This window comes from Geospiza fortis, unplaced genomic scaffold, assembly GCF_000277835.1.
Source record: "Geospiza fortis unplaced genomic scaffold, GeoFor_1.0 scaffold255, whole genome shotgun sequence".
Taxonomy (NCBI): Eukaryota; Metazoa; Chordata; class Aves; order Passeriformes; family Thraupidae; genus Geospiza; species Geospiza fortis.
In genome coordinates this window covers 225,074-242,633 of record NW_005054497.1, presented here as the reverse complement: position 1 = coordinate 242,633, position 17,560 = coordinate 225,074, and the positions used below count along the sequence as shown (strand labels likewise).

Here is a 17,560-nt window from a genome sequence, read left to right as displayed (position 1 = left end):
AAGAAAAAAATAAAGCCATTACAGGGCAACCAGCAACTCTGCTGTGCTTTTTAGGAGCTGGCAAAGAGATGGTGTAGGGGGAAAAAAAGCCAACAACAAAGAAACCCCAGTAAAATCTCTACATTAGGGTTGTTACTCACTCAACACAAAACCAAGAGATCAGGAAAGCTCTGACCTGTGCCACCCACCAGAGCTCTCCATGATTCAAATCCCTGACCTTCCTCCTGGCTTCCTGGTTTTGAGTTCTGAGGCAGAAAAAGAGCAACTTGAGGGAGGCTGCAATGTCAGCAGGGACTCAGGGATATCTTGTATGTAAAAACGGTTCCCAGCGGAAGTGAGACACAAAAAGCCACCCAATTCTGCCAACAGTATCACCAAATGTCACTCAGAGTTATTATTCCTGCCTCTATAACTCATAACCTTTGCTCCTGAAGGATTGTGGGATACATTGTGGAGAAAGCTTAAAAGTACACACATTAGTTCACAAGTATTTACTAATTGAATTTTCACTTTGAAAGAAGAGAAGAGACGAGAAGAGAAGAACACAGACTCACCGGAGATGTTGTTAATCGAAGGATGGCTCCATTTTTTATTTCATTACGATTCTGAAAGAGAAAAAACCAAAGATTTTACTTAAGACTTACATAAAAAGATGAAACATGCATTGAGCAGACTGTCATGCTAAACTTGCAACAGTGCTTTTCCCTGTCTGCGTGCAAAAGCTTCCCTCTTTCAGATGTAAGCTAGCATCTATTTTCCTCATTGAGGCAAATAACATTAGTTTCAACAAATAGGTTGAATTCACATGACACTTAACCAACCTGAACTCCTTCAAGAATGACTTCATGTTTTTCAAAGTTTAGCTTCCACTAGCAACTTCTAAATATTTTCTTGAAATATGCTGTCCATGGTGTCTGGCTCTGGTATTGTACATACTTGAGGAGTTCGTAAGTTTGCAGAAACCTGTCATTAAGCATCTGCAGGATTTAGAATTCATCCCACTGGCTCTTTATTTTCTATAACAAGAACATGCTGACTTAAACCACTGGAACCTACCCACTGAGCTCTGCCACCACGACTTTGCATTCTCCCTCAAAGTGAAAAAAGCATCCCTGTTAGCAGAGTAAAGTTCAAACATGCCATAAGTCCTTCTCCTTGCCCAGCTGTCAGAAAGAGAGGTCATTTAACATTTTCTTTTGGTTAAGCTCACACAGCCGTGGCGTAAGCTATGGTGTACACTTACAGCATCCTTACAACCTTGTGGTCAAAGCCCATGTGCAAAGCTTCCCCTCTTTCAACAACTACCTCCTATTCACCACAGGGTAGGAGAATTAGGTACCTACAGCAATGAACACGCTGACAGGCACTGACTGTGTGCAGCACAACACACAGTCACAATGCCAGTCATGGTTCAGTAGTTGTTCATGAGCTGACACTCTAATCTGTCAGAGGAATTGGAGGAATCCCTAACAGTTTGAGAGAGAAGAGCTAATTTTGTACTGAAGACCACGTTGCAGACTTTCTGCAGACTGGTGTTTAGCCAAGAAAAAATATGAAGGTGTATTTCTCCTCTGTCAGTTTTTCCCAAATTTATTACATCTTTTTTGTTCCCATTCTGATACATCTCAAATCCAAAATGCTAAAAACCAGATAAATCTTGCCTGAAACCAGGTCAAGCAGTCCCAAAATAAAACTCCAGTACATTGTCTCATTCTTGGTATCCAAGTCATCTGTGGGATTGGTTCTAGCTACCTCAAAGATCACTCTCCACCCACAAAGACTTCTTCACTCTAACTGAAATAAATGAAGTGCCAGACAACACAGGGGCTACAAGAGAGAAGCCTTCTTACAGCATCTTTGCCTGCATATGCAGCGACTCTTCTCAGCCCTCAGCAGTCTCCTCCTGCCAGAACAGCCTCAGGGAGGCCAGCCAGGCTACACTCAAAAGAGGGGCAAAGAAGGGTGAGCAGCTAAATACTGGGTGACTTCCCACAGCACTAGCAAAGTGCCAGATTTTCTCCACTTGTAGTGGAACAGCACCAGACCCAGCCACATTTCATCATGTCTAAGGAATCTGTGTGAAGTGGCCATAGTGCATTTGTGTGGTTTAATCTCAATCAGTGCTGAAACAAACTCACTTCACAAACAGTTGTGGTTGCTAAAACTGTTACCACCTCCTGGATTTGTGGAGCTGAAGAAAAGTAATTGCTTTGGGACAGACAATTAGCATAGGCTATATCTACCTCTATCAGCAGCTTAGACTAAGCTACTGGACTTCAGCTGCATTAGGCCAGAGCTTTTGCATGTACACATACACAAGGTTCCATCAGTTTTACTTGGAAGGCAGCAAACCCCAGCATGCAACAACATGAAAGCCAGGAAATCAATAAGATTTAAGCAACTTGAATTGTACTAATCACATTCAGAAATTAAAGTTCACTGACATATTTATAAAAACATTGGAGCTTGTAGGTAGACTGTTCTTAAACATAAATAAGAGCACACAGAGAGGCTTATATTTTTAGACTGCAAAAATTTAGGCTTAGCTTCTCATGCTTCCTGCTGCAATTAACGTGAACTACCAAGTCAGATATACAAATGAGTTTGTGGTTTGTTTGTGACAAGTCACTTCATCTGGGCCTCAATATGCATCTCTGCAAACACTGAAAACAAGAAGTACTGGGCATAGCACAAGCATGGTGATCTCCAGAGACAAGAGGAGGAACAGAGGAAACACAGAGGAACACACAGAGTAATTAAAAGCATCCCTGGACATTTTCTTTGGAGTCTTTCTGTTTAATCATGAAGATGAATCTAAAACACCAAAGCTTTCAGAATCAAAGGTGTAATGCTTGTCAGAGCCCACAACACACAAGCCCATGGACCTTTCATCATGTCTGGCTCAGAGCAAGGTGTCTATATCTGCCCTATACTGTAAATTCAATCACGAAAGAGAGAGAGATCATCTTCAACTCCTGGTTTAGAAAAAAGCTTAAGGAAAACTGCCCGTGCCTTATCTCTGAAAGTATTCAAAGCATAAAGTCTCTAGCACAGCAAGCTAAACAAAATTTGAAAAAGGTTAGCAGTTACGCAATTAAAAAAATATAATTTTGTTTACCCATTCTAAATATTGGCTTAATCACATACCAGGAAACAGCATGTAAGAGTACAATTAAACCAAGAGGCTTTCCTACATTAACTGTGTGATGCAGTAGTCAGCATGCCAGTTAATTTCAATTGCAACATTTACACATAGTTAATCCTCTTAGTATTAAGGATAGCATCCTGTGGATTTCTTTTCCAGGATAACAGAACATCATTATAGCAGCCCAGCTTTGGTTGGCAGTCATACTTAAAGGCATTCTTGCTATTTAGGACAGAACTCACCCCCACCTATGGTAGACAAATTAAAAAAAAAAAAAAAGACAAGAACAGGGCAAAACCAAAAAAAAACCCCTCTTCCATGATATACCTGACCTGTTTCTCAAGTGGAGATGAAGTTGACAGATGTTGTTCATGGTGTTGATCTGTATTAGAAAAGCTTAATCCTGAGCAGTGAAGGAACTAGTGAAATGGTACTATCCAAAATGTCCCTAAAAAACTCCATAACAGGAAAATAGATCTGTTATAAATGTTATCCAGGACGAAGACAGCAGTTATATCAAAGACAAATAACCTCCCTCTGCAATATTTTATCTAGCAAGAAATAATATATCACAGGATGATTTTTTTCTAATGGACTAGGCAATATTCCCAAGATGAGATTTCAATCAGACTAAATACTTTCATGAAGACACACAAAGAACATAACACAGCAGGAAGTAGGGGACACCTGGAAAGTTCATCTTGCATTCAGATTTTAGGACCCTCTGACTTCTAACTTCACCAGCTGGAGCAACATGAACCTAAATGACCATAAATTCTTCAGAGGGCAGGAGAAGCAAGGAAGGAGAGGCAGTGGGGTAGCCCTGCATGTCAGAGAGTTTTCCATTCTCAGAGAACTAAGGAGGGAGCTCAGCAGAACTGCTATCCTGGAATTCTGGAGGGGAGATTTGTGCCCGTTTGGGAGCCTGGTTGACAGAACCCATAATCCATTGGGAGGCAGTCCTGAGGGTCAAAGGAGTTGAGGAAGGCTGGGTATCCTGCAGGAAGGAAATCTTAAAAGCACAGAAGTAGGCCAAGGCAAGAGAAAAAGTGGGAAACACCAGCCTGGCTGAGTACAAACCTTTGGCTGGAACTAAGGAAAAAGAAGAGAGATTACAAGCTTTGAAAGAAGGGGCAGCACACTCAGGAGGGCTACTGGGGTGCGGCGAGGTTATGCAGCGAGAAAATTAGAAGGACCAAAGCTCAACTAGAACTTAATCTGGGGAACTACAGGACTGTCAGTCTGACCCCAGTGCCAGGGAAAGTCACAGAACAGATCACCTTGAGTGACATCATGAGGCACATACAGGACAACCAGATGATCAGGCCCAGCTAGAAGGGGTTTAGGAAAGGCAAGTCCTGCTTGACCAATCTGGTCTCCTATGCAAAAGTGAACTGCTCAGCAGATGAGGGAAAGGCTGTGGATGTTGTTCACCTGGACTTTTGTAAGGCTTTTGACGCTGTCTCCCACAGCATTCTCCTGGAGAAATTGGCTGCTCACGGCTCGGACAGGTGCATTGTTGGGTAAAAACCTGGTTTGACTGCCAGTCCCAAAGGGTGATGACAAGTGGAGTTACATCCAGTTGGTTATATCTAGTCACCAGTGGTGGTCCCCAGAGCTCACCAAGGTGGAGGTCAGTCTCTTTTAAGTAACAATTAATAGGATAAGAGGAAATGGCTTCAGGTTGAACCAGGGGCATTTTAGATTTAGTAGCAAGAAAAAATTCTTCACAGAAAGGGTTGCCAAGCACTGGAACAGTCTGACCAGGGAAGTAGTTGAGTCACTGTCCCTGGAAGCATTTAAAAGATGTGGCACTTGGGGACACAGTTTAGTGGTAGACTTGGCAGTGCTAGGTTAATGGTTGGACTTGATTATCTTAGAAGGTCTTTCCAACCTAAACAATTCTGTTTCTGTGACTATCTGCCAGCAGATTCTGCTTAGTCTCAAAGCTCTGCTTTTCTGTGCCATAGACTGCATTGCCCAAAACGCGTGCAGGAGACTTGCATCTCAAAAGCAGGCCTCAAGCAATTACCAGAGTCCACCAAACCATGCAGAGGGATGAAGGCAAGAAAATTCACTTTAAAAAAAGATCCTATCAAAAGAGTGAAGCTGTTTATTCAGAGCTTTACTGCAGTGACACTGGAAAATTTATCAGGTAAAATAGGTTACTTTGCTACACATTTGTCTTATCATTTTAATGATCTGTTATACCCAGCAAAATGCTCCAAGATTCGGCTCACTCTAACTGGTTGGAACGGAATGTTTTGTTAACATATTTGAGGAAGACCTAGAAGCATTGGTTCCCATGGTTATAGCTCACTCAGCCTCTTCTTTAACCTTGACCACACAGCTTTCTTCAGACTTCTCTAATCAACCCAGACAACAAAAGCCAAAAAATCTGAAATTCTTCTTGTGTTTATTACCTTTAGTAATAGATTCATCCCTATTTCCTTACTGCTGTTATTTTGTTGCACCTTCCTCCAAATGGACACAACAACGGAAAATTAGAGCTGTGAAATACTCTTTAAGTTTATGACTCCATTACATTTCCACAAGGATGAGTTTGTTCAAGTTGTAAATGAGGACAAAATGACACAGAATATTAGAGTTATAGAGTTCATTACTGAGTTAACTGCTCAGGAAAGAGAGGCAAAGTTCTTGCTGGCAGATCTCCCTTAAAGGACAGATTCAGCGTGCTACAGGATCCAGTAAACACTGGGTGTCACCAGAGGTGGCACCAGGAACAGGACAGAGGGCGTCACTCTGCCACAGCACAGGAACTCCATGTACTCACATACAGGAAATTGTCCAATGGGCTTCAGCAGCTGCCTCAAAAGGCAGGGTCTCCTCAGTTTGGAGGGACAAAGGACACAGGAGAGACTGTAGTGGATAACCAGAACGCAGAACTGTTTTTATGAAACCCTGCAGTATGAGAACTTAGGTGCACGTGATGTAATTGAGAGGGCATCAGTTTAAAGGAGATAGAAAATACACCTCTCCATTCAGAAGGCAGTAAACTCTTCAAGCTCGCTGTCAGAGGTTCAAGAAAAGATGAAAGAGTGGCATCACCTTTATGCAGGATATTAAATAGACTACGTGTAGGTGTAGCCTCCAACATCGGTAGTACCACAAATGTGAATACTGAGGAGGCATAAAGAGAATGAAAGTCATCATCAGATCACTACCCTGAACAGCATTTGCTACTGCTAGAGCTAGAGACAGACTATGAGATGGGATTTCATTTGGCTGACTTGGTAGGGGATTTCTTAAGTTCATTTTTAGTCACCAAAATATTTAATAAGATGTAAGCTAAGTGATGCAGGTAATTACCTACATTGTACTACTTGGCATGACAGAACTGTACTGTTTTAGAAGAAATACTGATGCAATTAAGCTTGTGATAAAATTTCTTTTCTGGGAAGCTATTGAAAAGAAGGGACAATGTCTTCTGGATTTTTGTGTTATGATATGATTATAACATTTTCCTTAAAAAAATAAGCAGTTTGTCTGAAGTTTCTAAAAAGAGAATGTTTTCTGCCTGCTTTTTACCTGTTTCTATTCAAGAATTACAGAAGCTGGTAAATAAACCAAGTCAGACCAAGTGGTGCAGTTTCAGGCTGTACATTAGCCAGTGCAATTCTACAACCTACAAGAGGCAGAATTCTTCACATATCCCTCCAGTGCCTGAAGGGCCCCCAACACTTCCCTTATGTCAGATCTACCACCACACAGCCACACAGTCAGCCACCTGACCTTAAAAAGTTAACACTTCCTCTCCCCTTCATTCACAAAAAGAAGGAAAACAAAAAGTATTCCAGAGTTTTCTTTTGTCAGATCCGTGACTTGAACAAATTCACCACCCAGCAGCAGTCACTAGGATGTTAGTGAGGCAAAGAGAAAGAAGAAACAGAGTAGAAAAAGAATGCTCAACTACCTATTTCTCCAGCAACCCACAGAAATCCCAACTTGACTGCCACTTAAACCACATCCTAAGAAAAAGACCAAACTTTGCATGATTTACCCATCTGCAAGTGGAGCAATCTGCAAGGACAGCATTACCAGGCACCACTTGTTCTGCAGAGCAGCAGTGGTATTACACTTTGGGCAGACATCCTTCTGACACATTGAAAGAAGTTACACACGAGTTATTTTTAACTTGGATCAGTTCCCCAATTCAAGCAACCACACAGACACACAGCACAGTTGTACCAGCCACAGGGAAGGGGTGGGCCCAAGACAAGCAGCCCTATCGTCCTCTGATAAATTTCAACAGAAGAGCTGCACCCTGAAAAATAAACATCAGGAAATGACTGACTTAGCTGTGTTGATACTATTATTAGTATGATGATGTGGAGAAATCAGAGCAGGGCTGGTATGGATACAAAAAAAAACAAGAACAAAAACCCACCTAACCCAAGTAAGGATTATCAAACTGAAGTCAGCTCTTCAGCATAGGTTACCCACCACATTCACTCATAGCACCACTGAGGGTCAGCACAGCAGCAATGGCTCCTTAAGCAGATGCTTAGAGAATAAATGAATACTGACGCCCAGGCTGTGGCTCACAGTGTGGCTCATTTTTGCCAAATCAAAGCACAGTTGCCCAGTTTGCTACCAGAGAGCAGCAAAAAAGCTGTTAAAAAAAGCAAAGTTCCATTCCTCTTCCTACCTTTCCTTTACTTCTTTCTTGTGTACAGGCTATTCCTGGACATGATTCAAGTCCTGCCTCATCCCTGCATCAGATCAAGCAGCCTTTACACTAAGCAAATTTAATAAATTGAAGTGGCACAAAATGATCCCCTCCTTGCCACCAACTTCAAAAATTATTAAAAAAAAAAAAAAAAAAAACAAAAAAAAAAAAAAAAACAAAAAAAAAAAAAAAAAAAAACAAAAAAAACCCAAAATTAAGTGTCAGGATCTTCTGAGGAAGGGGAGAAGAAATCAGAACCATCCTCTTTCAGTGGTGACCTGTTATGTCTGTTCATTGCACTTTGGAAAACTACCCATCCAGATAGGTTATTCTCTAAGCATAAAGATGAATTAAAGAATATTTTCCTCTAGGCCAAATCTTACAAAGAACTGTTTGCCATCAGCTGAACCCAAACAATTGTACTGTGTCCCTGGTATGCCGTACTTATCTTCAATTGCTCTAACTGAAAGCTGAACGTTTTTAGAGTTTTTCGTCCCTAGTGATTAATTGTGAGGCAAAATTACAAACTTCATTCAGGAAAATATATACACAAATGTTTTTAAAAAACACCCCACTTGATCCATCTCATCAGCCTTGATATGGAACTAAGGAGCTAAACAGAAGATTGCCATAACAATTATTTTAATAGGAAGCAAGCAGAAGAATTGAGCTGTTTATGCTGGGGCCAGAAAGTATAATAGGTGGACAGGGCATAATTCTTTTCTCTAGAAAATTTCATATAGACCAAAAGTTGTACAAAAAGAGACTAAGAGAACTAAAAGAAAGATAACCATTACCAGTGTTCTTGAAATCAGCCTGAATGAAGGAGGACTGAAAGTGATTTAGTATGTGGATACTGAAGTTTTACTTCTGTTCACTTGAAAAATGTACTAGTGCTCTCTAAGATTATACTGGAGCCCACAGGGCAGTGTTACCAGCATCCATCAAGCAGGCAGGAGCATGGCCACTCAGATGCCATGTGCTGCCCTTACTGTAGGGAATTTCTGCAGGGCTGTGCAGATGCCCCAAAACAGTAAGAAATTTGTGAATATGTGGGAAATGCCATGTCTTATAAGTGGCAGAGAAAAGAGAAAAACCAGGCATGGTCTGATCCAGACCAAACCTACAATCTACCATTTATGTAGCACTATTAATAAAAGTATTATCAGGAGAGATGCAAAATGGAAAATGAAACAGCTCTCTTAATACATTTCTCCAGTTCCCATTCCTCATGCTACTTTTCATTCTCAGTTGCTTAAGAAGCACCAGGTCCTTCAAGAATCAGAAACCTTCATTATTAAGAATGTTTTTTTACAACTCACTGAAATTCAATTAATCAGTGAAAACAGACAAATGTGAAAAACGTAAAAACTCAAAAAGTCCCAACTGTACAAATGGCTCATTTCTTGTCCTGTTATTTGCATACACTCCCACACAGGGAGCCTGTAAAGGCATGGAGGAATTTCACATGAATATACAATTACTGGTTGTGTTCAGCAAAAAATAGGTCACGAGCAAAATCACCTTTGAAAAAGAACAAACACCAGGGACTTCACTCAGGTTCCGACCCCTGAGAAGATGGGGTTAGAATGATGTCCCATCTTCAAACACACCACAGAGTTGAATAATTACAACCAAAGGAAGGTGAAGCAGCTCTTGCAAAACAGAATTAAAAGTCTCCCAAAACTAATGGAGTAAACTCAGTGTCTGCTCCCCTCCACTTCAAGCAATAAGAATGAAAGAGAAATGTAGGAGATAGGAAAGAAGGGGAAAAAACCCATGGGAAGTCTTCTGATGCATCAGATGTGAAAAAGAACAAACACAATAAAATTGTGACAATAAAAATGGGTTGTATTCAATATGAAGATGAATGAAATGTCCTTGTATTTAAAGATAACAAAAAAATGTCACCGTTGTCATCTCTGCGTGCTCAGTGCTGGCTCACAAACCCCTCAGCACCAGCAGCCAACCCTTCATTTCTGAGATTTGCTCAGGCGGAGGGTTAAGAGTGACCACATTCTGCCTCCAGCAGTGAAACCAGCTTGAACACCATCCTTCCCCAGGCAAACACAGGATCTACAAATGGATCCAGAGCTGGCCATGGTCTGCAAGGTCAAGGGTGAGCAGTGATGAGGGACCAGCCAAACCCACCAAGGTGCAGCATCAGCCACTCAAATGTCTGTCCCTGCCCTGCTCATACTGCCAGCAGAGGAACACAGCTAACAATTATCTGAGCTGTGGTTGTCAGCCAGGGAACACACATAGCACACAAAATTATACAGCCATTTTCTACTCTTCATATAGCATTTTCTTTTCTAAACCTGAGGTCCCCCAGGCTATAGTGTTCCTCAGTCATTGCACCTGGTGTACACAAGCATCTAGTTCAGGTACAGCCTGGATAGACTGAAGTAAAAGGTGACTTATTTACTCTTATCTTGTAGTATCTAGCATGATAACATCCCGACTCAGAAGTCAGGCTTTTAGAAGTTTGACCTACCAGACAAATGCTCCTTTGTGATAAGCAAAGCCTTTACAAAAACACACACACCTATTAACATTAAAAATTAATTAAAAATCAAACACTTTGAGATGAGTAGATCAGAGAGATTTTAGCTCAGGCACTGTGAGTGCTTGCTTTTCTTGTCTACATACCCTCTTCTTTTATTTCTCTCATTTTTGGAAAAAAATACTAAAAGACATAATTAATAATTTTCATTGCAGTTTCAGGGGCACAGATATAGCCATACCATGACCCCAGGGGCAGCAGCCAAAACTAGATCTGCTGTGATAAGCCCTATCTCTAGTAGAAACCCTGGCTGAATCAAAATGTGTTAAAAGACCTCACTTGCGCTGCCTGAAGGAGTTATTGCTATATCTACAGAGGCATTTTTCCAAATAATACAGCCAAAACATAAATAATTTAAGAGACAGAACTGCTTGGGTGTTGTTTTTATTTATGCATGGTATAATTGGGAGATATAGGTCCAGCTACGAAAGATAAAGAGTTCTGTATATGACAGCCAAAACACAGATGGGCTGTTTGCCACCAAAAACAGAACTACACTTGTAAGCCATGTAACATTTGGACATTTTCACTTCAAAGCTTCTTGCTTCTGTGTGCAAGAATTCACTAATTGCTTTTTTTTCTGGTAACTTTAAACATAGTGATATTTTAAAGAGGAAGGCAGTCTCTGCAGAAACATGACCTATAGATAATGTTATCTGCATACATACAGTCACACAATTCATCTTTAAGAGCTGTGAAAAATACTTCTTATAAGAAGCTGTCACTGCCACAAAAAATGCTCTGCTCATATCCATTAGTAAAACTAAGATTAAAGCAATGTGGATTTTAACAATTAAGTGTTGTAGCTTCCTTGAAGTGCATGTGTTTTTCCTCATGCCTGGTGATTTTCATGTTTTAATTCAGACAGAACAATATCCTACTGAACACAAATGAGGGAAAGTATGTGGAAGGGGTGATGGCCTATATAAGCCTCTCTTCACAGCCACTATCCAACAACCAGCTATAAACAGTGAACAATATCTAATGAAAGTCACAGACATCTGAGTAATTCTAGTGGCATTTAGAGCTCTTCTCTCTTATTTATGTGACTCAGAGTCAGACACTCTGCATACTTCCAGTAGGGAATAAACAAACTCAAAGTCCTCTCTACAGTACAATCCAAAATGTCCTAGAAGACCATAATTTTCCATCCTTATTGCAAGTTAAAGGCAGCCAAAAACCATCAGGCTCTCTTTTATGTGGAACAGAAAAGATTTCTCCAAAGCTGCAGAATCCTATCCACCAAAGGTGGAGATAAAGCCTGAAATATCCCTCCAATTGCATCAGGACAAAGACCTTGAAAAAGATGAAGTATTCACTCAATCGCTACTTCTTGGAAATACTCACTGCACAGAGTTTAAACACCAACAGGCAAATTCAATTGTGACTGCTTTATTGGTAAACATTGTGTCTCCATTGAGGGCAATTAGCAGAACAATCTCACTATTTAATTTGGTGGAGGCAAAACACAGAAGTCAGTAATTACTTCAACAGGTTTCCTTGTAGTGGCCTTTGAAGTGTCTGTCAACTGAAACTTGAAAAGAAAGGAGAGGAAAAAAACCCCAAAACAACATACAAGCAAAAAAAGTGGAAGACCCAAAAAAAAAAAAAAAGGAAAAAAAGGGGACATATTGAGAAGATTGTCCAGGCCGGCAAGTAGCTAAATGAAAAACTGAAACTGGTCTATTAAAAAAACACCAAAATTAACAAACAAAAATAAAACTAAACAAAACAGCCCAGGAAAAAAAATAACCAAAACAAAACCAGCACTATCTTACGAGCAACTGTTCTTGCTGTCTTGTTAAATTTAGTCTTCCCAAATGCTTAATTAAGTTCCTAAATTTCCTTTATTTCTTGGGTGTGGGTATGAATTACAGCAAGAGAAAACTTAGTTCATGTCTCAGTCATATTAGCTAACCCTAAAGAACTGCAAAATGCAAAACAAAACCAAGACATGTCTCCACTTCAGAGCAAGCCAAACTAAACTGATAACAAGGTGAGCAAGAGGCATCTATATCTATGCAGTTAAGCTCAGGTCTTTTTAGCTCAGAATCCACCGAGATTAGGGAATTTGCATGTGGACTTCAGCAGGTTTTAAACAGTGTCCTTGAGCCATTGCTTAGAAATTGTACCTCTGCAGTACTAGACGTACACTCTTCCAAATAATCTTTATTTTGTAATTTGAGCAATTTTACCAGTAATGCTAGGAATGAATGTTCTACTTGGTCCCATTCACTTGAGCATGTCCCATATATTTATACTAGACATTCCATTTTTATTACAGCTATAGCCTTTTCATTACTCTGTGCTGAAATCATTGCATCGCTTGATGAATCACCTATTACCACACTAAATGGGGACAAGGAAAAGTAAGCCAACAGAACTTACAGAACTGGGTAAGGACAAGACAGCAGGCAGGAGCAAGTAGGAAATATTACACAGTCACTGAAACTTATTTCTACCTGCTCAGCCAAAAAGTAAAGTGACATGCACTGAAGGTTCCTCACACTTCAAAGAGCCCTTCATGTTTTAAATATTTCAGTTTCCTGTACACCACTTGTTAGGAGAATACTAAACACACAAGAATACCAAAGTTGAAGGGCTCAGTGCTCAAGTCTCAAACTCAACTGACATGAAGAACTTTGCACATTTGGATTTTTATTTGCTTTTCCTAACAGAAGAAATCATTAAAGAGTCATTAAATCAGGTGTTGCAGTACCTACCCTCTCAGTGGCATTGCATTATGGAAAGTATATTTTCATATACTTTAATTTAAAAGAAATGACTGTGGCAAATATTTTTATAGGCTATGCAAGAATTGCATTGAACAATTTACCCACCTTCTCGGTGATGTAGAAATTAGAATTTTCAGCATGCTGCAGTGCAAATTGGTCATGATTTGCAAGAGACCACCTTAGAAATATGAAAATAAATTAATCACAAAATGAAACCTTAGTAATTCAAAAAGTACCCTTTACATAATTTTAGCATGACCAAACAAGCGTCTGTCATTCCCATGTATTTCTCATACTTCTCAAAGTTTTCCATAGCTTTCAATGATGAGTTCCAAAGTTTAAGCTAAAACATGCTTACAAAAGGAAAACCTCAGTACAAATACATCCTAGTGATCTTTTTTTGCAGTAAGCAAGACCACTAAGTCAATAAAATTGACCAAAAGAAAAAAAAGTACAGTACCAGAAGTTTATGCTAGCTTATACAATACACAGTGGATATAGTATTAAGTTGATATATTACATTAGGCATAAAAGATCACCTTCTTAGCTCAGCAGCAATTTGATGAATATAGCTAGTTTCTCCTGTGTGGTAGCACTTGCTTGAAACAGTTTTTTGATTAATCTGTTAAACTTAAATCAAGGTATTTGTCTTAGCCAATTATTAGTCTATAATACAGATTTTGCAATTAACATTTCAGTTTCATGTAAACAGTCACATCAACTGGACCAGCTTACAGCACCCACTGGACTCAGTGCTCAAAATTCAGATCCAGAGGCAGTGCTTTAGTCCCTTAACCCATGAACAGCAGGGACCATGACAAAAACTGCAAAAATGCAAAATGCATAATGCATCTCTGTGCAGAAAGGAAGTAAGCAGTCAAAATGAGAGTCACCCCCTTGATGGAGCTGCTTTGTTAGGAGCCTCATCTTGCAAGCAATTGATCCAAAATGCACTGCAAATTCAAAATTTGAAACTAACACAAAATATTTAAGAAACTATGACTAGTCATACAGGATATCTAGATTTTCTTTGGAAAAAATTATCTCCTTGTTGGTTTAATACTTGAAAAAGCACTGTATCTAGTATGTACTATACAGCAGAACTTACCCATCACAGACTTCTTTTATTATCGAGGACAGTGGCTTTTTCTGGTAAATGAAAAAAAGAAAGAAAAATAACTCTGAGTTCTTAGAATGTGATTCCAAAGCCAGTAAATGTAAAAAACAAAACTAGTAACATTTCATTATTTATTTAATGTCGAGTGTGAAAGGATCCCAAAATTTTCTGCTGTTTTGATCTCATAAAGGTATAAAGATAGCAATTCTAGACATATGCATTATGACATTATCCATTATTTTTGCCAACCTTAGCCCATATAACATAGACTCAGTTTTTCAACTGAGAAATCAAAAGGCTCTTTTGTGTACACTGTATCTCATTACCCAACAGAAACAGAAGATTTAGATATCAACACCAGCATTTTCCAGGAATGACATCTGAAACCAGGAGTCATTCAATAATTTTAAACCTTCTTTTGTTCCTTTCAGAGATGGTCATATGATGACACTAATCCTCTCTCTTAAGTGCACACGTGCAGGTTCCCGTCTGACAAAACACTACCTGGAAGGTGTTAGAATCCCAGATGTCTCAGTTCTGCTTTATTTTCTACATCTGTGAGCACAGGAGCATTTGGACTGGCTCAAAACAGCTCCCCTGCTTTGGGTCCCAAAATAGAAAAGAAGAAAACAGTCTAGCCTGTTGATGTTGCAATGCTTTGAACATGGTTGTAAACACAGGGTGCACACACAAGTGTTTTTAGAATACTTCTGGCTAATAGCAAATGCCCTTTTATGTCCTAAACCATAGATGAAATTGCATGGCAGAAAAAAACATGCCAAATTTTACCAGCTGAGTGACTACTGAGCCTTTTCCCCCCAATATTGGGTGACCACACAATGTCACTTATATCTGTTGCTTCACAAAAACTTCCCAAATCACCTAAACACCATAGGATCCACCTCTCTAGTTACTTCCACTAATAAGAGTTCACTGAATTACTAAAGAGGAAACAAACAAATACAGAAAACTCACCATAAACCCACCCAATTAATTCAACACTATTGTCAAAATAAGCTTTTTACTTTTAATTTTTATAGGAAATGATTAGTGGAAAAGTTAACTCAGTATCAGGGCATGTTATGTGAAGGAAAAAATATTTTTCCCTTGAATTTGTTTTCTGTGCTTCACCACTGCACAGACAGAAAGCCAGAGAGAGGACTCCTTGGCCAGGTCAGGATCAGAGAAGGATTTATTATTTCAACAGTCCAGTCAACTAAGCCAGTTAATAAACAGGCAGAAACATTACACAAGACCATTTTAACCAGACAGGAATGAAAGCACCTGCAGAAAGGATTCTGTTCCTGCTTACCATATTGCCTCAGTCCTTGGTTTCCTTCCTTCTTCTTTCCCTGCCATTTCTGTTTTCACATGACCACCCAAGATGATCCACACCAGGGCAGTTAATCAAACTAAAAGCTGACCCAGGAGAAGAGGGGAAAGGGGGGGAAATAATTTTCCCCAGGACTGATTTCCTCATCTGCCTGGCTATGTACCTAAATGAGTAGCAAACACCAGCAGCACACGGGAGAAAAGGCAGAAGAGGGAAACAGCTCCATTCTGCAGCAGGAACAGGTCCCTTCTCCACAGCAGCTTCTCTGTTGCACTGCCTCAGTTTTTTGCATAGCTGCAGCCAGGCTGTGGAGCAGAACAGGCAGGTCACACCAGACAGAAAAAGTGGGGTTTTACCCCAGTTTTTTTGGACTGATCAATTTCTCAGTCTGGATTACTGTGTCACTTGTGTACAGCTACTTTGACCTGCTGTCCTCCTCTCTGAGGGTTTTTTCAGCTTCTGCTATCCTGTAAGAGCAATCCCAGCTTCCAACTGCTTTCTTTCCTCTACCTTTTAAGAAATAACAACCACCAAAAACAAAATAGAAAAAAAAATTGTGCAGGGACAGAGGGAGGAGCACAATTTTGTCTGGAGCTAGATAAGTTCAGTTTGCCTTTCAGCACTCATGGGCCAGCCTGTAGGCAAACTGCTGCCAATCAGAGTGCACAGCTCTGCATGCTGCATCCCCTTCATCCCTCAGGATGCTGCTGTAGGTCCTGTTCTGATATTTCCATATTTTGACAAAATTGTATCTGGGTTATTAATTCCCTTTACAAAGTAAACAGAAACCAGCTAGCAGATTCAATATCACAGAGGACAAAAGGAGTACTGCTTTCCCTTCTCATTATTTCCCATAGGATCTATAGTTTCCCATTAGAAAGTGACAAAAAACCAATTTAACAACCTAAAATAGGAATAATATAAATACTCCGAAGGCTGTATTAAATTACTTTTAAAATCATTATTTTGATACTTTTAAGTTCTCTATACCATTAACTTTTATGTTCTTTGTCAATCCCATTCACCTCCTACCCCCTTTGCCTATTCTACACCACCTTTGCATTGTTATATGACAAAATCTGAAACTAAAAACTTGGACAAAAAAACTCACAAAAAAACCCTGCAACAAATCAATTAGAACCTGTAAAGTACAGCTAAAAGAAAAAGCAAATGGATCCTCAATAATAAAAATTATTTACACAGCCAGCCTCTCATAGTACAGCTTGGTCCTCCTGTGGCACAACTGCTACAGCACTGATGTGAGTAAGCACAGCCCATGATGAAAGAAGCAACAAGATGAAAAAAAAGTGGAACTCCTCTGGGACACAGAGTTTGCAATTAGCAATTTGATAACTCTTTACAAATTGATAAATTTAAAATAAATACCACCACAGCAAGAAGTAATAATAAGTACTACCAATAAGCTGCTGCTCCTAATAATCCCTTGGGCTGCATTCCCCCTACATGTAAGTCTCCAGAAAAAATTCCTTCCCCTTCCCTAGCTGGGAGATAAATTGCCACCAGCACATTGTTCACAAGAGGGGTGTCCCTGCAGCAGGCAAGGGCTGCCATGACTCCCTGGGTGCCCTCTCCCAGGCGGAGGCGGGTTGGCAGGAGGCTGCTGCAGGGACACTCTGGCATGCAGCACAGAGCTGGCAGCAGCAGCCCTGCCACCCTGCCTGCACAGCCAGGCCCCCTTGCCAGCAGAACCCTGGGACTGACAGGCAGGTGGGTGAGTGCCCAGTTCCCGCTGCACTTCCCAGCTGGCTTACAGCCACCCCCAGAATCCTGCCGCAGCCTGCGAGACACGGAAATGTGTTTGGGTACCGGTGTCAGGACATGACTGTCTGCTGCAAGGATAGGACCACAGCACTACTAGGAAACAAAGAAAAGGGAGCTATTATATTTTTTTCATTTTTTAACCATGGAAAATGAGATAAAAGCCGATTTCCACTCTCTACAGAGAAATTCCAC

General features: G+C 40.2%; 1 protein-coding gene across 1 annotated transcript in view; it reads right to left on the bottom strand.

The window, feature by feature from the left end:
- The window catches only part of ELMO1 (engulfment and cell motility 1), a 300,985-nt gene that overhangs the window by 226,242 nt on the left and 57,183 nt on the right, over positions 1-17,560 (bottom strand). Inside the window, exons 3-5 of the mRNA XM_005428655.2 lie at positions 14,245-14,285; positions 13,242-13,314; positions 555-605 (exon numbers count right to left, since the gene is read on the bottom strand). Coding sequence (XP_005428712.1) covers positions 555-605; positions 13,242-13,314; positions 14,245-14,285 — 165 coding nt within the window. The remainder of the gene's footprint in view (positions 1-554; positions 606-13,241; positions 13,315-14,244; positions 14,286-17,560) is intronic.